Source organism: Hibiscus syriacus, unplaced genomic scaffold (genome assembly GCF_006381635.1).
Source record: "Hibiscus syriacus cultivar Baekdansim isolate YM2019G1 unplaced genomic scaffold, ASM638163v2 tig00112988_pilon, whole genome shotgun sequence".
NCBI classification, from domain to species: Eukaryota; Viridiplantae; Streptophyta; class Magnoliopsida; order Malvales; family Malvaceae; genus Hibiscus; species Hibiscus syriacus.
Window position 1 is genome coordinate 777,513 of NW_024063432.1, and position 26,895 is coordinate 804,407.

General features: G+C 34.1%; 2 protein-coding genes across 3 annotated transcripts; one reads left to right on the top strand and one right to left on the bottom strand.

The window, feature by feature from the left end:
- The first annotated feature begins 217 nt into the window (after positions 1-217).
- LOC120184993 lies at positions 218-4,794 on the top strand. The gene is made up of 10 exons (XM_039189330.1): positions 218-545; positions 1,034-1,253; positions 1,418-1,652; positions 1,855-2,024; positions 2,431-2,573; positions 2,773-2,950; positions 3,121-3,700; positions 3,890-4,002; positions 4,094-4,337; positions 4,425-4,794. The coding sequence occupies exons 2-10, from the start codon at positions 1,063-1,065 to the stop codon at positions 4,662-4,664; spliced, it is 2,094 nt and encodes a 697-aa protein (XP_039045261.1). The 5' UTR covers positions 218-545; positions 1,034-1,062; the 3' UTR covers positions 4,665-4,794.
- Positions 4,795-22,153: 17,359 nt separating this feature from the next.
- Positions 22,154-26,127, bottom strand: LOC120185000 (cleavage stimulating factor 64-like). 2 transcript variants are annotated; one of them, XR_005522085.1, is made up of 8 exons: positions 26,020-26,127; positions 25,817-25,894; positions 25,358-25,396; positions 24,714-25,274; positions 24,525-24,623; positions 23,266-23,448; positions 22,777-23,164; positions 22,154-22,684 (listed from the first exon to the last, which is right to left on the bottom strand). XR_005522085.1 is itself a non-coding variant. In XM_039189337.1 (7 exons), the coding sequence occupies exons 1-7, from the start codon at positions 26,110-26,112 to the stop codon at positions 23,039-23,041; spliced, it is 1,179 nt and encodes a 392-aa protein (XP_039045268.1). In that variant the 5' UTR covers positions 26,113-26,127; the 3' UTR covers positions 22,686-23,038. The 2 variants fall into 2 exon arrangements, 1 of the variants encoding a protein (XP_039045268.1); XM_039189337.1 differs by lacking the exon at positions 22,154-22,684 and having other exon boundaries at positions 22,686-23,164.
- Positions 26,128-26,895: the final 768 nt, after the last annotated feature.

The window sequence follows — 26,895 nt, forward strand, 5'->3', positions numbered from 1 at the left end:
ACTTAAATGAAACAAAAATTAAACGATAGATAAACGATAGATATGATTTAAAAAAGAAATAAAATTTTAAATACTAAAACGAACTAAAATTAATAATTTAGGTACTAAAAGCGTAATTTACCCTCTAAACTTTAGCCCAACTCCGCATGTCTCTTCTTTTACATTTGGCATCAAATTAGTGCAAGCCAAGCCGCGTTCTCGTTGCCAGCACATCGAATCCCCGTGGCCCGAATGCTTCTGTCTTTAGGCAATTAAATAAAAAAAGTTCCTTTCCCATTGTTCCAGTGTACTGTATCTCACAACCCTCGCCTTTTCACTATTATTTCTTTATGACCCATCAAAGAATAATGAATTTTCTTCAAGAACAAGTTGTTTTGGAGCTCTTGTTTCTTGACATAGTCTTGTGAATCTTGCTATTTCCAGAGATGGGTTGGTGGAGATTTGTTCAACCAAGTTAATCTCACACGGGGCTCTTGATATTTGCTTGTGCACAAGTTTAGGGTTTTAGAAGGACTTGAAAGTTCACATTTTTCTTCTTTGTGGTGGTAAGTGTTTTCTTTTTTGTTCTCTCGTTTCTTTGGTTAGTTTAAGTAGTTGGGAACTTGGGATAAGGTCGTTAATGGAGTTCAACACATTGGTTTTCAAAAAAGTTGTAATTATTATGAGTCTTGAATTGGATTTCTTATGAAATCTGTTAGCAAATGTTTACAATCGTGTGAGTAGTTTTGTGTTTTGGTTTTTTTTCTTGCTTGTTAAAGTTGGTGGAGAATGTGTTACTTGGCTTGTTCGTAGGAATCATTTTGTTAATGCCGATTGGATACATTTAAAAGATTGCTAAAAGTACAACTTTTATGGTTGAAGTCCTGATCAAGGATTTAAATTGCGGTTGTGTTGCGTTTATTGCGATTGCGGTAACAGCGGATGCTATTGCTGTGAAATAACGGTTTCAGACAACACCTTCACCGTTATATGATGGCCGGTATTAAAATTTCTGGTGCTGATGTTTAAACTTTTTTTATGGATTGCATTTCAGTGGGCATGAATTGAGGGAGAAAGTTAGAAATGGCATTTGCGAGCAGAACACGAAATATGTTCGAGGCTTTGGTAAGTGAAGGATCATTAAATCGGTTACTTAGAAGGCGAAGCTCCTTTGCAGAGGAATTTGAGGAGCTGGAGAGGTCTCCATCTGCTGGAAACAATTGGATACCCGAGCTCTCTCCCCTTGCGAATATCGTCGTGCGCAGATGCTCAAAGTAGGTTGCCTCTGCCGCAACTTCTATATTAATCGAAAGTATTTTGTTTGATAAGTTTTCTATGTGCTCCTAAGTTCTAGTTCAACCCGGATGCAAATAAGGACATTGCAACCTGCCTTTTTACTGGTATATGTAGTTTCCTTAACAAACATGAAACGATGCAGAATCCTCGGAACCACTTCAATTGAGCTTCAGGAAAGCTTTAATGCTGAAGCATCCGATTCGATAAAGCAAAAGTTATGGTATGCGAGGAACTTCTTGGAATTCTGCTGTTTCAGGACTCTTGCTCTCTCCGCTCAAGTGATTGGTCATCTAGCGGATAAAAAGTTTCGACGCCTTACTTTCGACATGATGGTTGCCTGGGAATCCCCAACAGCTTCCAGTCAATCTTTAATTAATGTAAGTTTCATATTTTATGCATTTCTTCTTTTCAATCCATGAATGCATGCTACATTATAGTGTGAGAATGCCAAATGGTCTAATAATTTTGCACATTCAAACTATTCTCATGTACATGGAAAATGGTTTAGGGCCTTTAATCGTCCGTTAAACTCTAGAATTGATGCTAAAGTTTATGGTCATCATTTTGTCTTGATTGCAGTTAGATGATGATCTGTCAGTCGGGATGGAAGCTTTCTCTAGGATAGCTCCTGCGGTTCCCATCATTGCCAATGTGATTATTTGTGAAAATCTTTTTGAGGTTCTTACCGTCTCAACAGGTGGCCGGCTTCATTTCTCTGTCTATGACAAGTACCTAAATGGACTAGAGAGGTACGAGTCTTTGCATTGCCAATATCGTATATACTGTCATGTCGCTCTATTGGTTCTGTTTTGATCCCCAATGTGTTTCTAATGCAAAACTTTTCTGGTCAAAGATAAAAAAACCGTGCTCTATTTAGTTCTTGTCCTTGAAGGTTTAGATAACAACTAATCACCAAATAGGCTATATAGCCAAATAAAGGAATCCTAAGATAAATTCTTGATGTTGAAAGTTCTTACCAGAAGCCTAGTAAAATTTACCGCCTATTTAAATGCTGATTACTCCTTGTATCGGGTTTTAGTTTAAGTTAATCTGAAGAAGTTCATAGTAAATAAAAGGTCTAGTAATTTATGGAAGTATCTTCGTTTATCAAATCTGCATATCTAAATATAATTTTCTAAAATTTGATCTCTATAGAGCAATTAAAAAGATGAAGAGACAATCAGAATCATCTCTTTTGTCTGCCATTCGGTCATCGAGAGGAGAAAATATACTTGAGGTGGATGGAACAGTTACTACTCAACCGGTTTTTGAACATGTCGGAATATCAACATGGCCAGGCAAGTTGATGAATACCGAAAGTTTTATTCAATAAACTATTGTATGATATCTTTTTCGATTGGTGAAATTAATTACTTCTATCATGCCTTTTCCATTCCTTCTTTCATTCCGTTTTTGTTTTCGTAAATAGCTTTGATTGCCGATTAACACATGGTGCAATATTTGGCTTGTTCTGAGATTGTTCTTGCATGTCTTCAGGTCGATTAATACTGACAGATCATGCATTGTACTTTGAAGCCCTTCGAGTTGTATCTTATGATAAACCCAAAATATATGATTTATCAGATGATCTAAAACAAATTGTTAAACCTGAGCTCACTGGACCATGGGGTACTCGACTTTTTGACAAGGCAGTCTTATACAAATCCATTTCCTTGTAAGGCACGGTTCATATTTAATTTATTTTCTTTTAACTGTCCTTGTGATTTTTTTTATATTTTTTAGTGTCGAATCAATTATGATTTGTGTTTAATGCTTTAGTTTTAACATAAAGCTCATCTGAAAATATAATTTATCTGCTGATTGTGTATTGATTTTCCCTCGTAGATCAGAACCAGCTATTATCGGGTTTCCTGAACTTAAAGGGCACACTCGGCGTGATTACTGGCTAGCAATAATCCGGGAAGTTTTATATGTTCATAGATTTATAAATAAGTTCAACATTATTGGAATTGAAAAGGACGATGCACTTTCTAAAGCCGTTCTTGGAATTTTGCGTGTGCAAGCTGTTCAGGAAATTAGTTCCTCGAGTTCTGTTCGCTTCGAGTCTCTTCTCGTGTTTAACCTTTGTGACCAATTGCCCGGGGGAGATTTAGTACTGGAGACTCTTGCAAATATGTCAAGCTCAAGGGAATTAGACCGGGGTAAAAATGTTGCAACTAGTGGTGGCATGTACTCGATCTCAGCCTTGACCATGGCCTCGAACTTAGGTTTTATGTTTGGTTCAAGTTCAAATAATCCAAGTGAGGCTGGATTGCTTGTGGGTGAACTAGCTGTGGGCGAGATTAGTTTGATGGAGAGAGCGATTAAAGAGTCTAGAGAAAACTATAAAAAAGTGGTGCTAGCCCAAGAAACAGTTGATGGAGTTAAAGTAGATGGTATCGACACCAATGTAGCTGTTATGAAGGTATCACAGAAGATCCTTTTCGTTATGGAATATTGGTTATCGAATTAAATGTGGTTGGGAGACAAAGTAAATGGCTAAACACTGTACGCATGCGTTTGTTTTGTAACGATGCCATGAAAATATATCATTCAGTGTTGGTTAATGGAGCTATACTATAATCTCATAGTACTTTTCTTTTTTAATTTGCAGGAGTTACTTCTTCCGGTGATGGAACTCGGGAAGTTGCTTCTGTCGCTGGTATATTGGGATGATCATCTGAAGTCTTTTCTGTTCTGTTCGATTTTCACGTACATTATCTTCAGGTAAGGCACGAATCATAGGAGTTGGCTACGTAGTTATGTCGACATCTCGGTAGGTTTCCATATCATAGGAACTGGTTGTTGTCCATTTCAGGGGATGGGTGGGTTATACCTTTGCATCGGCTCTACTCCTTATTGCGATATTTATGGCGGTTACGAGATTTTGCAACCAAGGCCGGCCATTGGCCGAAATCAAGGTAAAAGCACCTCCTCCTATGACCACAATGGAGCAGCTTTTGGCTGTTCAGAATGCAATATCTCAAGCCGAACAGGTTATCCAGGACGGAAACATTGCTCTTCTTAAGTTTCGTGCCTTGCTGCTCTCGATTTTCCCACAGGTTATACTCTTTTAGTTTGTTTTTTGTTCTTACGCATCCCTCGTCTTTAAACCGAGCTGCATGCGCTGACATCCTGGCAATGACCAGGCAAGCGAGAAGCTTGCAGCCGCGCTGGTGCTTACAGCGTTGAGTCTGGCGTTGGTGCCTAGTAAATACGTGGTCATGGCGGTGTTCTTGGAGACGTTTACAAGATATTCGCCTCTGAGGAAGGCGAGCACGGAAAGATGGATGAGGAGACAGAGAGAGTGGTGGTTCAGCATCCCAGCAGCTCCGGTGGTACTTGAAATCCAAAGCCAGAGAGAAAAGGAAGATAAGAAGAGAAAGTGATTAGTTGACTGTAAATTGAAACAACTCAAAACATGAAATCAAAAATTGTTTTAATTTTTTCACAATCTAAAGATTATGAATTGTTGGTATTTGTAAGACAATACCATTTTATTATGGGTAAAATACATGTGGTCGGTTTTAGTATCTAAACTTTTAATCCTTTTAAAATAATTGTTAATATTTAGTTTTTATTTTATTTTAGGATTCCTGTTAAAAATTTCGTTAAGTTTTAAAAGAAATTTAAAGTTTAGGCACTAAAACGGATTAAAACTGATAGTTTAGATACTAAACGTGTAGTTTACCCCTTTATTATTCAAATAAAGTAATTAAAATTAAATCAGGCAACATCGGTATCTTCTCTTGATTATTGACTTGGAATGGATAAATTGAAAGTGAACGCGGAAATTTGGAGATTCCTCATAAATTTGCATTTCAATGTATCTCTGTTGAGTTTGAATTCTGTCGATAGAATTCAATTTTAGGGTTTAGATTCATCAATTTTAGGGTTTAGATTAATCAATTTTAGGGTTTAGGGGTTAAGTGATTAGATTCTAAGGTTTAGATTTAGATTTTAGAGTTGGATTAGAGTCTTAGATATTAGAAATAAAATAAACTTGTTTATCGATTCGTTTATGAGCTCGTTTATCTATTCATTTATTTATGTTCATGAATAAATTCATTTACTCAGTTTTGATTTTTCTTATTTGTACATTTTAAATATTGGTGATTGTAGTGACTAAATTGAACACATGATAAAAATTGAAATTTAAACTGTGAATTTTAGAGAGTTTAAGCACTAGTTGCGTAATTTTACCATTTTTCTTTATCTTGAAAGGGTAAAACTAAAATTTAACGTAGAAATGAATGATAAACGAATACTAAACAAACATTAAACGAACACTAAATGAATATGTTCATGAACGTTAAATGAACACGTTCGAGAACACAAACGAACGTTCACGAACATTGCAGGCAGTGCGACTTAGGGGGGTGACACTGGAAGAGCATTGCGTCTCCTACTGCTCCCAGCAGATGCTGTCCGTGAACCTGTTTTGCATGTACATCATGCATGCAAATGCATGCACCTCATGCATGCAAATGCATGCCAAATCACGTGAAGAATGACAGCAATAATATAGCCATTATTGGTACCTAATAATGGTGCAATTATTGTGTAAATGGGGTGATGAATTTTGAGATATATAGGGCGGGTGGGAACCCAAGTGAAGTGAAGAGAAGAGAAAGGAGAGGATAAGGAAGGAAGAAGGAAGGAAGAAGGAAAGGAAGAAGGAAGAAGGAAGAAGAAGAAGGAAGGAAGAAGGAAGAAGGAAGAAGAAGAAGGAGAAGGAGAAGGAAGAAGGAAGAAGGAGGAGGAAGAAGAAGGAAGAAGGAAGGAAGAAGGAAGGAAGAAGGAGGAAGGAGGAAGGAAGAAGGAAGAAGGAAGAAGGAAGAAGGAAGAAGGAAGAAGGAAGAAGGAAGGAAGAAGGAAGAAGGAAGAAGGAAGGAAGGAAGGAAGGAAGGAGGAAGGAGGAAGGAGGAAGGAAGAAAGAAGAAGGAAGGAAGAAGGAGGAAGGAAGAAGGAAGGAGGAAGAAGGAAGGAGGAAGAAGGAAGGAAAGGAAGGAAGGAAGGAAGGAAGGAAGAAGGAGGAAGGAAAAAGGAGGAAGGAAAAAGGAGGAAGGAAGAAGGAAGAAGGAAGAAGGAAGAAGGAAGAAGGAAAGAAAGAAAAAAATCACAATCTATTTGAAGGTATTTTTTTTATTATTTTATTTATATATTAGTATAGATGAGTTTTGATTTATTGTTTAAATCAGTTAGTTTAGATTAATTTATTGTTGTTAAAAAGTTGATTTTTTCTATAGATTTGTTCAAATAACAAAACAAAATTAGTTATTTTATCTTGACGCTCAACATATTTCAAGTCATTTGATATTGATGTTATTATTATTATTTAGTTTAATAAAATATTTTATTTTATTTGAGAACAAAATCATTATTATTAAATGATCAAAGTTTTTTTTATGATTAATTTAATGTTTTAATGATCTGTAGGAAGACCCAGAACGAGTCCTTTGTCATCGAATCAATTTTCCCAAGAAGCCACGTCAGTTTATTGAATATAAATTGCAACAAGTTGGATTTTATATTGTAACTTTTGTTCGAGATTTCAAGTTAGTTTCGGGTTTGATCAGTGCGTTGATTGAACGTTGGAGACTAGAGACACATACGTTTCATTTTTCGCGTGAAGAATGAACGATAACTTTGGAGGACGTGGCCATGCAACTCGGGGTCCCAACAAATGGGATGTCGATAGTGCATGATAATAAATACAACGTGGATTTTGCTTGCAATACGTTGCTTGGGAAGACAACATTAGACCTAGATTTAAAAGGATGACTTTTGAGGCTATCATGGTTGCAAAATGAATTTCCGCTCGATGATAATAGTTCCAATGAAGAAGTTTTATATGCAACTTGAGCATATATATTGGAGTTGATTTGGGGAGTTTTGATGTCAGATAAATTCGGTAATCTAGTTCACACTCATTATCTCTTATTTTTGGGAAATCTTCAGAATACTCGTCAATATAGTTGGGGATCAATGATATTGGCGTTCTTGTATCGTGAGATGTGCAAGACATTAATAATCGTAAATGATACTGTTACAGCGGAAATCAATAGATGTCTGATGTTACTACAATCATGGGCTTGACACAGACTTCCATTTTTAACACCGACCTAGTCAAACTACAGTTTATTTTTCTCTTGTCGGAAGATAATATTTCTTTTTGGTTTTAATTTAAAATATTAATTAGAATTTTATTAAATATTTTGATTAAAAATAATTAAAGAATATTTTTAATTGATTTACAGATGACAACATAAAATAGAAAGAATTGGGTTGGTGCATAATAACATTAAATATTTTAGGTTGGATATCGACATTAAAAGCAAAAAAGAGGTATATATATATAATTTGATTAATTGAATTTTATTATTATTATTATTATTATATTATGTTGTCTTAGGTTATGCTTACCTTAAATTTTAACTTTTTAGATAATTCATTTTTAAAGTTATTTTACAGTTTATTTGGAGGTTGTACATCGATGATTCGTGTGTGTCGCAAGATGTTTGGGATAGTTGTCAATATTGATGTATTGTTACACTGTTGATTCATTTTACTTTTTGTGGAGTACCAATCTTCAGATAAAGTGTTGAGGCAGTTTGGCTTCCACTAGCCTATTCTGCAACCTTCATACAATCATAATGAGCTCCAGAGATTGAACGCAAAGGGTAAGCATGCCAATAATTGGGCTGAGAGGCATATATATACTTCATTAATATTTGGAACAATAGAGGCTCATGCTTGCCAACTCTTCACCATCTTATGCAACTACTATCTACAATACATGCTTATATTGACCATACAACCACGTACCATCTACTTGGATCACGCGTTTGCAAAATGGAAATCCTTCTATGCATGACTTCAATGCCTTAAAGAGTCCATGAAATATTTTCTTCCCTGGAACAAATTGACCTTCTTCGGCGTATGTATGCATGGTTTGAGACTTTAATATGGTTCCCGGGATAAATCACTTCATTGCTTGTAACAAATATGATAGCTCATTGTACGATGTATCATAATCTTCATATATCAGCTTCATTGCCTTCAACTTCGCATTCAAAACCTTTTTGTATTTTACTTGGTATTCAATCTAGCTTCGAATAGATGCATTTTACACTGAACAATGGATTCTTGGATTTTTTTTCAACCAACACTTTCACGTATTCACATATTACATTAGAGTCCAATAGTCGGTGGTCTTATGCGATGGAGTTTCGCAAACATGTGTGAGGACTATTGTACCTTGCGATGACCCAAGCATCGTGCTTTTGAATTTTCGACACTATGATCTTTCACCTGCACTCTGAGCCATATTTAACACACTTTGCATATATGGTTTTTCTGGTTGGAGTCTGCAACGTGGATATCAACATGGCCTTTGATGGAATACTTTTTAATCGTCAACGTAGCTTTATTTTTTCCTCTAAATTGCATCCAAACTGGAAATGTGTTCGAATTTTCGAATGGTTCATTCATGTGATATGGAGTTAAATATGGCATGTTTGGGAATTCAGGTGCCCTCATTGCATCATAATCTTTCTCGTACATGTACATATAAGATGTAGCTTGGTACGGTGTTGGAACTTCATCGATGCCCAAATTAGGTGCACCTCCACCGCATACATTGTCATTGTCGGCCAAAATGGGTTCCTCAGTTTCTTCATCTTTGTTGGAATCATCATGTATTTCTCCTCATTGATTTTCAGCATCAACATCAACAGTCAGTTTCGATTGATGTATGCTTCTCGCCCCATACGCTGCTGCCGCATATGACCCATCAACTTCATTTCCACTTTTTAATAGTACCATAAAACTATTTTTTGACCTGTATGTCGAGTCCTCAAGCTCACTTCCAAAAGTCATTTGTGATGAATTTCAAGCCACATTTCTTGATGACCTGAGAACATTAGATATGTTACGCATGTAACATCCGCAATACCGGGTTAGTGACCAAATTGTAAAGTTTCAGAATTTGGTGACTAAAGTAGAAGAATGAAAGAATTCAATGATTATTTGAATATATATATATTGAAGGTTATTTGGTATTTATTAAAGGAAATTAAGGGTATTATGGTCATTTGACCAGAAAGATTTTTTTTATAATTTTTTTTAAAGGGTAATAAGCACGGAGGAAGAAGAGTCCAGAGCATTCTTCAGTCTTCTTCCTCCTCTCAACCGGGAAGCTTGGTATAAGGTAAGTGGGTCTTTAGTTGGTTAATTCTTTCGTTTTAAAGCTTGTTTTGATTCTTGGGATATTAAGAAAGATTAAGGAAAGCTTTAAGTGGCTTAAACCTCAAAGATTAACAAGTTATGAGAAATTAAGAAAAATGAGTTTTTAAGTGAATTTTTGATATGGAAGGAGTTAATAGATTGTGAAGTTGAATTTGACTTGTCAAGGATTAAATTAAGAGATATGAAGTGATAGAATGGGAATTATAACACATTGAAAATTTGGTATGATTTTTGAATCTTATATGGAAGATAGAATTTTGAGTTTAAAGAAGTGATTATGGAGTAGAAATGAGTTTAAGTATGTGTATGAAAGTTAGGAATATTAAAGGGAATGAAGTATGATGTGTTGAGCTGAAAATGAAGGATTTTCGAGCTCAAAATATGATTTCTGGGCAAGGGGAATCGGTACCCATTCAAGGGGAACCGATACCCCTTCAAACGAACAAGAATTTCCAGTATGTCATGGGGGAACCGATACCCCCATAGGGGGGAACCGATTCCCCCTAAAGGAAAATTGGGAATATGGGTTTAATAAGTTAGTTTAAGTTGCTAGTATCCAATTACAAGGTGTAGGTACCTAATGATGGTCTCGAAATGTACAATTATGTAGATTCTACGCATAAAGCAATTCCGGAACGTTTGGCAAGTAAGATCGATCAAGGGAAAGATAAGAGATTGGAATTGGCTAGTGAGGCCAGGTGAGTGCATATTAGTTAGTTTATGGTGCTAAATGGAAACAAGACTTGCGACAAGTCTATTTCCTATGTTAGAATGCATGAATATGATTATACGTATATGAATGACATGAATTGTATGTATGCATGAATATATGTGTTGACATGCTTTTGAATGTAATGTTATGAGAAGTATGTGCTATATAATGTATATATATATACATATGTGAAACTGAACTATGTGACTGCATGAGAAAGATATGAGCCATATGACATGATATAGGTGAACATGAGAAAGCAAAGTATGAGATATAAACTATGTGATCATAGTAAAATATAATTATATTATTATGATAAGTGAAATAAGCTGGATAATATTGATCTATAGGATGAAGTGAAAATAGTACACTAACTAGGGGATTTGAACATAAATGATAAGATGAACGTATAAGATAAGCTAGATGGGAAAGATTCATAGGTTTAAATAAAACTATAACACATGGGTTGAATGATAGAAATTTGTGAAGTTATATGAGAAGATTATAAGAGTGATATGAAATTGAATTAAGTAACAGATTAGATTATATATATAGAAATAATAGAAGTGAGATATGTTTATAAGTCTGCCCTAGATGAATACGAAATATAAGAGTGCTATATGATTTATATTAGGATAATCTTGAGGATATAGATATATAGATAGATATGAAATGAAATGAAATGAGTTATATGAATACACAATTATGTGATGAAATGGTGAATTACCTGAACATGTGAATATATATATATATGTTTAAGAGAAGGCATAAGATTAAGATATAAGCAATATGACTTATAAGTATTGCTATTATAATGTTACATGATATGTTATGTATGTTAAAGGAATTATGTGATGGTATAAGAAATGCTATGAAATATATATATGTGAAAACAAGTATAGGTTATGAGATAAGACTTATGACTATAAGCTACGTGAAAGTGTTCTAGGTGTTTCGATATATTATATGAAGTATATGATCTTATGTGAACAAGATATGATAAGTATGTTTATATGAATAAAGGTGATTGGGTGAGAAATGATAGAAATTATATGAAAACATGACATATGTGACATGTGAATTATATGGAAATGATCTACGTGCAAGTGAACTACGGGACTATGTGATCATATGAAAAGAAGCTATGTGATACGTGATATGTGAAAGTGAATTACAAGTTTATGTGAATATTTGAAATGAAATAAATGATAACGCCCATGTTATGTGTCATGAGAGCTAGGGGTATAGTTGGCATGCCAAGAGTCGAGGGTCTATTCGGTTCTTTAGGACATATGTATATTCTTTGGAACATGTGTGAAGTCTCGAAAGACACATACTTGATCCCTAGCATATGTATATGATTCTTAAGGAATTCTACGTGGTCCTTATGGACATCATTATATGGCACTACGGTGCAATTCTACGGGCACTTCGGTGCAATTCTACGGGCACTTCGGTGCAATTCTACGGGGCACTTCGGTGCATTTATACGAGCTGTGGTGACAGCATAGTGCACAACCTCTATAGACTCACATATCGATAGTTCTCACATATATACATGGGCTAATCCAGAAATATGAACAAATATAAGTTAGTGGTATGATAAATGCTATAGAAATGATATGATGTTGTGTGTGTATAGTGTTTGATTGAAATAGTATGTGATTATATGATAAACTGTTAATGATGAACTATGTGTATGCATGTATTTACTGCAATTAATATGATATGATTTTATACGATATGAAAAATGCATGAAGTTGCTGTAACATGATAGAACAGAACATGCATGTATCAATATAGGTTTTAAAGTGCATTAAGTTGTTATGCCTCACTAAGTCTTCGACTTAGCGTGTGATTGTTTCACACGTAGGTTTCGAGAAGAGTAAGGAGTGATGCGGAGCAAGACAGGTCAGTTTTCCTTACCAAAAGATCAGATCAGAAATATTTGACAAAGTATGTTTTTGGTTATGTATAAAGTGTTGGCATGTAATAAGTCATTAAGTACGAGCACTCTGATAAAGTCTGTATTTTGTTTTAAATAAAGTTTTAAATTTCCCGGGATTTTTCTTAAGAGTCAAGGTTTGAAAAGTCAATGTGACACTTCGGACTCGTATCCGGGTCGGATACGGGTTGGGGGTGTTACAACGCACCTCAACAAATAACTCAATAACTGCAACATTTGTTGACTCATGTAATCCAATCATGGTTCCTATATCATCATCTTCTTCAACTGGTATTGCAGCATATCTGATTGGATTGGGACATACCATAAACCTGTACTTCAAACCATCATCAGTAGCTCGAATTTTTCGTTCTATCCTCTGCTTTATTTCTACAATTGTAATGTCATTTTTTAATATCCTATTTATAGGTCTTTCAGACTGAAAACAACTCCAACCTTATTTTCACAATATGTCCATTATAATGGACAATCGTGAAAAATGTGTTGCTTATTTTCTGTACAAATTAAAATTTTGTATTTAGATTAAAAAATACAGGTACATAAATAATTATACTATGATCATAAATCGTAAAATGATATTATATAATATAAAAATATTATAATCATAATAACAACAATAAATCTATAAAGGTAAAATACATACAACTATTAATATTATAAAAATAATAATATTAACATAACAATAAATTGTAAAATACTTCAAATAAAATCTATTAACACTTCACCATTTCTTTCAACAACTTGACTTAAAAAATTGAAACAAATAATTTCACACTTACTCAAATTAAAATAACAGCAAAACGGACCAAATAAATAGACCAAAAAAAAAAACGCATCAAATGAACAATCAAATCTTTTAACCAATTGTTGTTATCTTCTCAATTTTAATTCCCGGATTCATTCATATTTATAAGGGTAAAGTATAGTAATGGTCACTGAACATTTCTGAAGCTTGCATTTAGGTCCCCCAACTTTTAAAACTTGCAATGCAGTCCCCAAACATTTATTCCGTTTGCAATATGGTCCCCCAACTTAAACCACCGTTAGAAAATTAGGGTAAATTATATAAATGGTCATTGAACTTTTTAGGTACTTGAATTTAGGTCCCCCAACTTTTAAAACTTACAAAACAGTCCTCAATTTCATTCTAAACCCCAATTTCCAAAGTAATTCAATTTCATTCTAAACCCTAAATTCTAAAATAATTCAATTAAATTCTAAATCCCAAATTCTAAAATACTTCAATTTAAGGTTTAGAAAATAAATTTATTAATTATTTCAAATAAACACATATTGATATAATATATAATTTATAAAAATTCAGAATATTATTTTACCAGGTCATATTGAACCTAGATCCACCTATTTATAATAACATTTCAATAGAAAGACGTTTCAAAATATTTTAAAAATATATATTATTTTTTACTAAACACGTGACTTTATGGAATTATGAAAGTGGCGTTGTCTTGATGGAATAATTTTTGTCAATGCGTTAAGTGAGTTTGTAAAACATTTGACAGAAAAATATAAACACGTGACAAGGTTGGCCTCTTTGATGGCTGCAACTTTTTTTCTTATTTGTCCTCCTGCATTCTTTTGACATCCTTAATTCACCGGGATATTGTGTGGCTTCAGCGGGACTTTGGCATATATATATGCAATCTCTTTGACACTGGACATGTTTGTATTGTCAACTTGTCACTTCTCTGAACTTGAGGATTTAATTTGATAATTTTCTGTTAAACTCTTAGTGTTTCTATGAAGCTATTTATTGGGGTTATTAGCACTTATCAATAAATTAGGGGGAAGGAAATCGGTATCTCAGACTATACATGACAACTCTGAACTTGTGGTATAGTAACACAAATTTTGGATGATTAAGAAGATGCTAATCTCATTGGAACTCATTGAAGATGTTAAATATATTATAGGCTTGGGAATGTTACTGCTTACTGCATATTAAAGAGCCTAATTACTGTACGTTAAATGCCATTGTCTTTATGGAAATGCTTAGGCATAGTTTTGAGTGCAATTAGATATACATGAATTACTTGCCTGAATTGAAGTGAAAATTTGTGTCGGATACCTACCAATTTGTTGACTTATGCTTTCATTGTTTTACGTCTCCTAATTGCTTTGTTTTTATTATATGTTTTGTGATGACAGATATGCTAGAGAAGACACGCACTATTTGCTGTACATTTATGATTTAATGAGAATCAAATTGCTATAAATACCTATGGAACCTGAATAGTGTGATGCTCCTTTGGTAGAGGTACGAAGCTATGAATCATAATTCACATTATTTTCTACATTCACCATAGTTTGTCATATCATAGTGCTGACCCTTCTTGGAGATGAGAAGCTAAGGGATTTCAATAGTCTTTAATCATAGTTAAATTCATGGAAGTGTTGTGCTCCTTTACATATTCCTCTGGCTTTTGACATTCTATTTTGTTCAAGCTTCAATGATAATCTACAACTGAGGCTATGTATTCAAAATGTTTAATGCATGTGTAATTTTTTTGATTTCCCCCCTTGAAATTAGCTTCTTGGTCATTGGTTCTCCTATTTTTCAAATAAATTTACATGGATGTATGAATTGAGAACTTTATTGCTTTCCGGTATTTATTTTGACCGTTATCTTACTGGAAAAGGTTTTCCTACTAGCAGGTCTACAAGCGTAGTTTTGATGTATGCATGCAACTATATTTTTCTGTCAAATGTTTTACAAACTCACTTAACGCATTGACAAAAATTATTCCATCAAGACAACGCCACTTTCATAATTCCATAAAGTCACGTGTTTAGTAAAAAATAATATATATTTTTAAAATATTTTGAAACGTCTTTCTATTGAAATGTTATTATAAATAGGTGGATCTAGGTTCAATATGACCTGGTAAAATAATATTCTGAATTTTTATAAATTATATATTATATCAATATGTGTTTATTTGAAATAATTAATAAATTTATTTTCTAAACCTTAAATTGAAGTATTTTAGAATTTGGGGTTTAGAATTTAATTGAATTATTTTGGAATTTAGGATTTAGAATGAAATTGAATTACTTTGGAAATTGGGGTTTAGAATGAAATTGAGGATTGTTTTGCAAGTTTTAAAAGTTGGGGGACCTAAATTCAAGTACCTGAAAAGTTCAATGACCATTTATATAATTTACCCTAATTTTCTAACGGTGGTTTAAGTTGAGGGACCATATTGCAAACGGAATAAATGTTTGGGGATTGTATTGCAAGTTTTAAAAGTTAGGGGACCTAAATGCAAACTTCAGAAATATTCAGTGACCATTACTATAATTTACCCTCTATATAATTGTATCTATGAACAGGGCATGGTTCGATATAGCTGGAGACATCAGTCTACATAGGTAAAATGCATGAAAAAACTTTGAAATTATGGACTGCCATGTGTTGTGCTTGGCGATGCATGGTATTCCACGAGTTTTGCATGTGTCGCATGGTGCTCCGTACGAGTAGTGTTTGTATTATTTAAGAAAATAATTTCGATCCAATATTTTTATGTAATCACCATTTTTATCCCAAATAATAATAATAATAATAATAATAATAATAATAATAATAATAATAATAATAATAATAATAATAATCCTGCAAAATTTGGGCCTCCCATGCCCAGTTATTGTTACTGCCATCAGCAAGATCTCCAGCAGTCTCCACGTCCGATCAATGTAACACGAAATCCCAGCTCAGCTACAGCAGTCACAAGCAGAGTAACAAAATAAGAAAAAATGTCACTTTCTTTTTATTAAGATCTAATACGGGTTCTATATAAACCCACACAAAAATATGTAAAGAGGAGAGGACCCATGTATTCAAAGTAATACACAGAGGAATAAAACGTAAGTTTTTTTTCATATATGGAAATACTTCAAAGCAACAAAAAACAACCCATTCGAACCAAGCAAGCATTTTTCATTTTTTTTTTCTATTCATTTAAGTTAGCCAAACAAGAACAAAAAAAAATGAAAAGAAGAAGAATAAAGGAAGTTTACCTCTCGGCCAAGGACTCGCCGATGTTTGGAGTCACCATCGACGAATCCGAACGGTGAAGAGAAGCGCACGGAGGAGGGGAACCATATACTTCAGAACCACCACGATCCAACGACTGCCGGGGTAGATCGGGGCATCAAAAGTCGAAGTGTCTAGGCCTTGTTTCAAGGTGTTGGAGGCCGGTTCTCGTGAAAACAAGCCCGGATCCATGACCACCGCGTTGAGGTGAGCCAGCCCGAGGAATTTGGGCCCTAACGACCACTGGCAATGGCGGCTGCGCGTTGAGGTGAGCCAGCCCGAGGCCTTGTTTCAAGAGCTTTGTGGACGGTGCCAAAGTGGTGACAACGACAGCAGAGGCGCCAGTACCTGTGAAGAGACGGAGGCCAAGAGAAAGAAAGGTTCCCGCTACTCCATTTTCTAGAGCATTTGGGTAAATTGCGTGTATTTCTTTTAATGTTTTATCATTTATTGCTACTGCTAAATTATATGTTCCTTTTTTGTTACTTTTCTAACTAGTTATTTGTTTAACATCAAAAGCTTTGCTGCATTAGGAGCTGGTCTTTCTTGGGGAACAGTTCAGGAATTTGCCAAGAGGCTTGTTTATGGTTCTCCAAACTCAAATGAAAAGCAGTCTGCTGTTTCACAATTCTTGTCCGAAAAAAATGCAGAAAGATTGGCTCTTGCATTACGTAGGATGCGTGGGGCCACTCTTAAAGTCAGACAAATGTTAAGCATACAGGATGAGTCCATTGTTCCAGCTCCGGTATGCTGACTTATGTTATTTTTTCCCCTGCCGTTACCCGTATGTGTTACGGTGATGTTTAATTAATGTAATTTGGTAGTGGGGGAAAGTTCATTCTGGGAATGGTATATTTATGGTTGTTTGTTGAGAATCAATTTAAGAATATGTGTTGTTGGAGCTTATGGTTTTTATTTTCTAGTTTTCTGATTAAGGTTACTTTCCTAAAAGACTCTGTAGAGCGCTCAATCATACTTTTACCTACTCCCATTTGTTGTAGATATTAGCTGCTCTGGATATTGTGCGTCAAGGCGCAGATGTGATGCCAAGGAGCCAGCTCAATCAAGTTTTAGATGCTGAACTTGGTCCTGGTTGGTCAACAAAGCTGACTAGCTTTGATTATGAACCCTTGGTTGCTACAAGTATAGGCCATGTAAGAAAAATGGTTGCATGTTTATTATGTTGTCATGCTGACTAGGATGTTCCCCATATGCTTTGTCTTTAACCTTTTAAAGCAGAATGTTTTTTTGTCTATACGTTGCTCCATGCTACAAAGAGTCTTTATGTACAAAATCTTGTATCTACAAGTGGACATGTTAATATCAATTACTCATTTTATTTCTGGCATTGATGTTATTTGGTTGGAATTGATCATTGTTTAATGCTCTGGCATTTCTGTTCTTTTCAACCTTCATTTGTGTTCACTGGTGTTTTGTGTGATAATTGCCTTGTTTAATTTAATTTGTCCCTGGCAGTTGATGCATGTTACTACTTACACATGGTTTCCTTCTTTTATATATATAAATTCATTTTTTTGAGTTTTGCTTATGCTTTTCGGCATTTAAAAAATGATCATCTTTGTTTTTTAACTCTAGACGTGAGTTCAAGTTGAATTCACAGTAAAATGATTGGCTTTTGTGGAGAAAGACAAGAACTTGTCATATCATATCATTCCTTCCTATGTTTTGTCTATTATACAGTAGGGGTATAAAATTATTATCTCGCTCAGGGCATTAAAATTCATTGGACCGGCCCTGCGTGTAACTGACTCTCGAACCTATTTTCTGGTTTTCGTAGACCCTAAACTTGACATTTTGATAAAAATAAAATATTTTATTAAAATCAATCGGTTTTTATGGTGTCCCGATCACACCTTAAAATGATTGGCGACGACTCTTAACATTTCAAAACCTTTTCAAAGAAAACCCTTAAGTTCATACTTGTTTTTCCTCAATCGGGCGAAAAACGGTGTCGACATATTCGAGTCATTTTCTTTCTAGAAAATATCATAAAAATTTAGCTCAATTATACAATTATAGTTTTAATAAAAATATTTTAAATTATACAGATTAAAAAACGTTGACAAATATTCAATTAATTTTTAAATAAACGCGATTATAACAATACGAGATAAAGAATATTAACAATTGTAATTCTTAAAAAAAAATACTTCAAATTGTACGAGATAAAAATGTTGATAATTATGGTATCTTTTGAATTTAATAGCTACTTTTTAAGGTGTATTAAATTTAATATGGATTATAAAGCCACTATACTTTTTAAACTAAATAACTAATATTAAATATTTTTATAATTTTAAAATAAATAATGGTAGATATATTTTAATTTTAAAATTATAATAATTACATTATTTTTGTTATAAAAAAATTTATTTTATAATAGATAGGATTAAAAAAATAGATCAATATAACTTATTCAAAACATTGTGTAAAATTATTTTCTGATGACAAGTATCTCGTTCATCTTATTTATATATTTAAAACTTCAAAATGCAATTAAATAAACACTTGACACTACTTTAAGATAGTTGTAAAACCTTATTTATAGGTAAATTATGCATTTAGTACATAAATTATCAGTTTTAGTATGTAGACATCCATTTTTTTCAAAATCATACCTAACGTTTAGTTTTTGTTTTATTTTAATATCTCATCGTAAAAAGCTTAACACGTTTAGTACCTAAACTATCAATTTTGGTCTATTTTAGTACATAAACTTTCAATTTTGAACAGAGATACTTAAATGAAACAAAAACTAAATTTTGTAACAGCATGGTACTAAAATAAAACAGAAACTAAACTTTAGGTATGATTTTAAAAAAATTGAAAGTTTAGGTACTAAAACGGACCAAAACTGATAGTTTAGATACTAAACACATAATTTAACCCTTAATTATTTAATATTATACCAAAATAGTTATCCAAAAAATATAATTTAATAACAAAAATCGATATAAATTAAACTTGGTACATGTAAAAAATTTATTTATTCTCCTTGAAAATACAAAACTATAGTTCCATGAATAAAATCAGAACCTTATTTGCGTAATCAAAACCAATAATTAAAAAAACTATAAAAAGTAATGGAATAAAATATTTTCCTCTTCAAAAATAATATATATTTTTTAAAAAATATAAAAAAAAATAATCGCGAAAGTCATTCATCCCTTCCAATCCTGAAGAAGAAGAAATGGAGCATCTCATGTTTGGTGTAGGGATGGCAAACGGGTACAGTTTCGTGGATTCCGCATCGCACCCGCTCCAATTGGGGCGGGGATGGATATAATTTTAGCGGGTAGTGGGCGGGTGTGGATTTAGAAAGTGATACCTGTCGCGGGTGGTGGGGGGTAATGGTTTGAGACATTACCCGCCCCGCATCCGCCCGCCCAACTAAATATTCATTAAATTTTGGACCATTATGAATTTAGGTGTAATTTTAGAGACTAATTTATAAATTCTAATACTGTATAAGATGTAACATGTAATTTAACCAAATATTAGGGATATTTAGTCTTTATTTTGATCTCGTCTTTAGTCTTTAATCTCGTTATTGCACCGATCTTTCTTGGTCTCCACTCTTTAGGTACGTTTCTTCTTCTTCTTTAGTCTTTAATCTGGTCTCTTCTTTAGTCTTTAATCTTTAGTCTCTGTGCCCCAAACCTACAAAAACCCAACTTTGATTCCTATATTTTGCTTGTTTCTCGAGCATAAAAAATAAAGGAAAAAAGGTGTTTTCTTTATGCAGTTTTACCTCCGAACTTCACACTGTAAAGCTTAGCCACTTTCTTTCTCAGCTGTCAAAGCTTGTTAGATTCTTTTTCTACAGTTAAAACTCAGGTATTTTCTCTCTTTCTCTCAAGACCTATGATTTAAAAGTTCCAATTTTTTGCTTGTTTCTCGAGACACAATGTATACTTCCATTTCGTTTTTTTCCTTCTAATTTCATTTATCGAGTGCTGATTTGTGATGGGTATTTTTTTAACTTCAGTGGTGTTTTCAAAATTTTGAAGTTTTAGTTAGAGGGTAAAGAGTTCTAGAAGCTTTGTCAGAATTTTGTTTAAAAGCGAGTGATGTAGGATAAGCAAGTAGAAGAGAAACCATAGAAAATGGATGGGGAAATCTGAAATTGAATGAAAATAGTGAGGGAGTAGTTGGATGAAATTTGGGGACAACCTAACCACAAAGTTAACAAAAGGCTAAATTAAATAAAGGGATGAAAATGAATAACGTTGATTTGAAATTTAAATCATCCTAATTATTAATTATAATGGGCTTAATATATATATATATTATTCTTTTAAAACAATTTGATATAATGTTCATATTATCTAGATTTTTTTTCACTTACATTAAGCGTATAAGAATATTTAAATGAACATACATTATTATCTAGAGTTTTTACATACATTATTATAATGTTTCTTAATGGAAATGTTTTTTTATGTTTGTTGCTTATATATAACTTAAGTTTGTTGTCAGATGGGTCTAAACGGGTATGTCGCTAGTGGGTAGTGAGTGTGGGGATAGATTTGATAATGTACCCACGTGGGCGGGTGTGGATTTGAAAATTTGTACCTATCATGGGTGGTGGGCGGGTGGTGGATTGAAAAATATTAGGTGGGTATGGGGATGGGGGAGGGGGTATCTGCACCTGACCCGCCCTTTTGCCATCCCTAGTTTGGTGTAAAAAACAAAGAATCGGTGTAATTGTAAAACGGCTGATGATGATTGACGCAAAGAAAATCGGCGAAATTCGACGGAAAAACTGGATTTTTTTTTGTTAAAAACAGTGCTGCCGCCGCTGCCGGTGGATCAAACAACGGCGGAATGAAACAAGAATTCACTTCTCTGATTCTAAATTAAATTTAGGTCACTATAAATATTGTTTGTTATTTTGAGGACGGATAATTATTCATTCTGAAATTCAAATTTTCTTGTTAGAAGGTTGCCCACTCATTGTATGGATCGAATAATTATCCACTCTAAAATTTGAATTTATTTATTAGAAGACCGTCCATTTATCTTCTAGTTGATGTCGCTCGTTCTCCCGCCCGTCGAGATTGAATTCATTCGGGTCGAATTTTATAGAGCATATATAATCGGGTTGATAAATCGAGTCGGGTTTAAATTATAATTTTTTATCAGAATACTTGAAATGAAAATCCTAATATTTTCATTCTCACCAAAATTATTGATTTTTCTCCCTAATTTAATCCCTCATTTTCCCCTCAAAATCATTTCACCACCCACTTTCAACGTATATGGTCTTTAATATTTTAAATAAAATAATATTCTTTTTATCATTAAATTCTCCTTGAATCTTTTTCATTAAATTTTTAAAATAAAATAATATTTCATGGTTTCTTTATTTTTTAATTATTTTTCATCTCCATTTTTTAGTTCGAAACATCCATGTTACCAAACATAAATCACCTCTTGAAGCATCTCAAACGACTATTATATCCAAATCAACATGTTAACATTTAACACAAACAACTATCAATTTTTTACTAGAAAAGTACAAATTTAGAACATATAAATAGTTAGTACTCACACAAACCAAGTGACCTCCGTATTAAAAGAATTGTTAGTATTCATTGAGGATCCGACTTCGAACACCAGAAGTGTGAGCTTTCAATGTCAAAAGGTTGAATGTTATCTTTGAATAAATATTGCCTTGTACTTATTCCATATTAATCAAAATAATAATAATCAGATGACCACTTTATAACTTTCAACAATCAGAAGATTCAACAAAACAACAAATTATAATTGAAACATCATTTTATAACTTTTAATTATTAGAGGACCTAAGATAGCAATACCTTATAATCAAAGGATCATCCATGTATTTTATCAAAAAATTCAATAACACAAGGACCTCCAACAGCTTAAGTACCCAAATCCTTCCGGTAGATGTCAAACTCTTGGCAGTGTCAATCCTACCAAGTTTTTCACTTCTAACAACTCCTTTAATCAGTTCACCTGAGATTACCAAATTGGCAAAATCTTTAGCTGTACAGCCCTTTAAATGGACTTGGGTGGTTGATTTGGATTTTTTTTTTGGATTTAGGGTTTTCCCTTAAAGTTGAACTTAATTTTGAACTAGCCCGTGTTAGGTGGATCAGACATCAAGTTCCACCTAACACTGGCTAGTTCAATATCAATATCAATATCAGAGACCGTCTGACCAGAGGTTACCGCTCCGAAGGGTCAAACGGCGAGAGATCCATGTACGGGTTACTAGAAAGAGTTCCACAAGTACAAAAGTTCCAGTCAGTTGGGTGAAGTTGAAACTCTTCAAGATATGCAACAAGAGTGTATGGTGCAGCTTGAGAATGATTCAACAAGATAAAGGAACTCGGTCTGGAAATTTTCGACCCATTGCCATCTGTAAGCACAAGACCTTCCAAAAGTCGAGGCAAATCTTTCACTTCTAATTGTTAGTTTTGTTCTTTCAATCAATAAATAGATCAAGATCATGCATTTTTGTCATACCTAATAATGCTCACTTGACACTACCGCTCCCTGCAAAAGTGAACGATAAAAGGGCCAACACTGAATCTGCAACTTACTTCTTACTACATGAGGTTTGACTTTAAAGAGGTTTCTATAGGCCTTCAAACAAATTACCGAGCTCGCAAAGGAGCCCGAAGACGAAATTAATTCCTATAACCCTCCGCAGCAAATGCTGAATCAAGGGTAAGTGATTAACCTGTTCCGGAGTGCAGCTCATAACCTGTGCTGTTATTAAACCTTCTCATTGGCGAAGAATCTGCTGGAGCTGAAGTACTTGATTCCTTTGCTCAGGAGGCAAGAGATTAATCTGTTCTGGAGTAAGGCTCATTACCTGCTGAAGTAGTTCCTTCTCCATCTCAGGAGTCAACTACAATGAGCCAGCAGAAAAAACCAACCAGTTTAATAGACCAGCTTCAGTTATTGCAAATTAACCGTTGCTTATATGAAACCCAAAGTTCAGATAATCACCGAGGCAGTGAGAGGGGCCTGGTTTCCAGGACCCATCTGATTGGGAACCAAAGATGAGGGTCCTTGAAGCTGTGGAAGTGTTGAATTATCTGGTTGGCTTGACATCCAAGGAGATCCTCTATCTGCCTGCATTGAACCTCGAACTTGGTTGCCAAAGTCAGATCCTAAACGTAAGCTTCCTGCCTGAAAGAATAACCATTGCACATACCATTAGACATGGAATTTCTTTCCACTAATTATAGAAAATCAAGCTTAAGGAATCTTAAACTACATTTGGATATTGTATTTGGTCATTAGTTCTTTATCATTTACTCTTTTTTCCCTTAAAATTATATCATATTTACTTACAATAAAGTAACTTTAAAATATAACACAAAGCTAAAATCATGCATAATTATCATTTATATGTATATTATGAGTGCATCTAAAGCCCTTCTTCACTTCTGTTCCGCTTTTGAAAGAAAAGGTAAGAATAAAAAATAACTAAGAAACATGAGATAATAATTTAACTACTGCAAGACAACGAAGGGGCATCTTAATTTCATCATTAGAATAATTTGAATCGAAGTCATTAAAACCTTGTTTCTTATATTAAATTCAAAATCAGTTACCAGCTCATAATCATTGTTCAGTGCATTCGATGGATTACCATTCTTCTAGCTTGAGCCAGAACTCTTAACTTATGTGGCTAGCTGAATGAATAGGATCCAAACACTTGTCTGTCCTTCCATTTCATTAAAAAAACATACAATGCCCAGGTTCTCTAGAATTATTTCTCCTCATTGACTTGATTAAAATGCATCAAGATACATCAGACAACCACCTCTCCACACTGAATTACAAAACCTTGAACTAGTTGCTATTGCAATCACAATCGCATACATTCTTAACTTGCAATTGTGTTTCTGTCTTCACATACAAAATTATGATGGAAAAAGTAAAAAAGACTTCCACAATTTTTAACAAGGCACAAAAAACACATATATACATAAAGGAATCCACTATTTTTGCGTCATTTGAACTTTAAAGCGTAAACTAGTCAACCAAAAGAAGGGGGATTCAAACTGATAGATTGCATTGTGCCTCATAAAAGGTAATTGGATGTATTTTAAATACAAGGTAGACCATGGAGAGTGCAGGCTCGTTAGCTTAATTAAGCACAAATAAAAGACATGAGCTTACCTTTATCATCAGCCACAAATAATGGTTCATTAATTGATAAAAAGAATACATATAAAAAAACTAGGTTATGCACATACTTGATTTTGATACACCGATTGAGATGGCAACTGATTTGAGTGTGGTGTCTGTCCTTGTGGAAAAGAGTATCCAAGGCCAGGTGGTGGTTTATTACCAGACTGGAATATAAAACAGTAAAAAGAATTATTACGTTATATGTTACTAGGGAGAATCCAAGAACGACTTCCAAAATGTAACTTCCGACTTACATGGAACATCGGCTGTGAATGATGCTGGGGAGCACCAGGGTGCTGGAAACCGACATTAGGACCCATTTGGGGAGTATACTGATGATGTAAAGTTGGTACAGAAGAGGGTCTTGCCTGTTGCGGCATAGGTGGCTGCAGAGGCATATGAGAAATTCCAGTTGTCTGCAATGACTGCTGCAACTGGCCGGAGGCCATTGGCATATGTGTTTGTTGATGATGTTGGGGCTGTGAAGATGGATGAAGAGGAAGTTGGGATGATTGTGGAAGGGACATTGGAGGATTCAGATGTCCCTTCATCTGCTGAGGTGTCTGGAGGGAATGTGCTGGCATGGGTTGAGACTGAACGTTTCCAGCAGGTACAGCAGCAGCTGAGATTTGTGTGCCAGCTTGGTTTTGATGCTGTTTTCTTAAAGGAGGTTGGGTCTGACACGGAGCAGTTTGGTCCTGCAACCCAAGTTGACCTTGAAATGATTTTGCTGGCTGCATGTTCGGCATTGGAGGCGGTTGTGCTGATTGCTGAGACTGAGATTGTTGCAATACAGATGGCTGAATGGTAGGAATCTGAACACAAAAAAGGATTCATAACACAGGTACAGTTCCCAACAAAAAATTTCAAGATAATTTTGCAGAGATAAAAAGCATACCACTTGAGGGGGGCTAACCATTCCAAGCATAATCTGAGCCTGAAGTAAAAAAAATGATAAAAGAAACCTGTTTAGGCATGGAAGCTCCTAAAGATTTTCAGCAACAAACAATCTAAACGTATGCAGTACACTGAAAAATTAGAGCGATTAACCAATAACCATCAAGCCCTACAGCATTACAATATCCATGATTCTTATTCTGGGTTGCAACTAGAACTACAGGCATATAAATACAAAAAAAATGGCAACAAACGTTCATAGCTTTATCATACAAGGCATATAAATACACTTAAAGGGATAGCAATAAAAAAATTCATTCGAACCAACATATCACAGCAACGTATAATTACTATGGAAATACAAAAACAAAATCTACAAAAGAATCAATAATAGATTGGAAAGGGAAACGATGAGGGTTTAATTAAATCTGAAAAAGGGAATATATAAGAGAAGGAAAACCTGGAAAAGGGCTTTAGTCAAGAGAGGGTTTTGAATAAGGATCTCTTTCGCTTGTTGCTGATTTTGTTCTATAAGTGTCTGCATATACCCAATAGACAATCAACAGAAAATACTAGTTTAAATTACAAATTATATTTCACGGCTAAGGAACCGGCGTTTAGAAGAAAGATAAAAGAAAAGGGGGAAATTGAAAGGGAAAGTACCTTCATCTGAGACATGATATCGTAAAGTTGATTCTTCGTCATTCCAGCTATGTAGGCAGGCAATCCCTCACCGCCGATTTGCTTCCCCGCCATTATCTCCGTTGACTTTCCGGCAAGAGTAGAGAGAGAGAGAGAGAGAGAGAGAGAGAGAGAGGCTTGAAGCTTGAAGCTTGAAGCTTTTACGTGGTATTTTATAGCGTAGTGGTTTTAGAAGGCCGGCCCACAATAGAATTTGGATCCAACCCCATTGCGTAATATAATTTTGGCAAAAACGTGTAAGAGGTCCTTGTACTTTTGAAAATATTTATGTGATCCTCTTTTTATTTTTTCTCTCAATGTAGCCTTCCAACTCATAAAACAAATCTAATGTGATTCTTTGACCAACGTTTTTCATCGATTGTTTGTTACGATACTAATGTGGTGGTCTAGGGTACTGATGTGGCAATCCATTTGTCATGTTTGAGTTATCAATTTAGTATATTTGTCATGTTATCTGTCACGTTATTAACCACCGTAGACTGTCACATCAACACTATAGGCCACACGTCAGGGTCGTGAATTATCATGTCAATATCATAACGATCAACGACAAAAAAAATTGCTCAAAGGGTCACGTTAAACTTATTTTCTAAGTTAAATAACAATATTAAGAGAAAAAATAATACGAATACTATATTGATTTTTTCAAGTACATAGAACTCTAATATATTTTATTTATATATATATATATATATATATATATAATAAACTTTTGAAGAAATGCTCGAGAAAAAATGCATTTGATAAAGTATTCTTTAAAATCAAATTATAGTTTTTACATTATTTTATTATTTTATAATGGATTTATTTTATAATTTGTATTTATATTTTTTATCA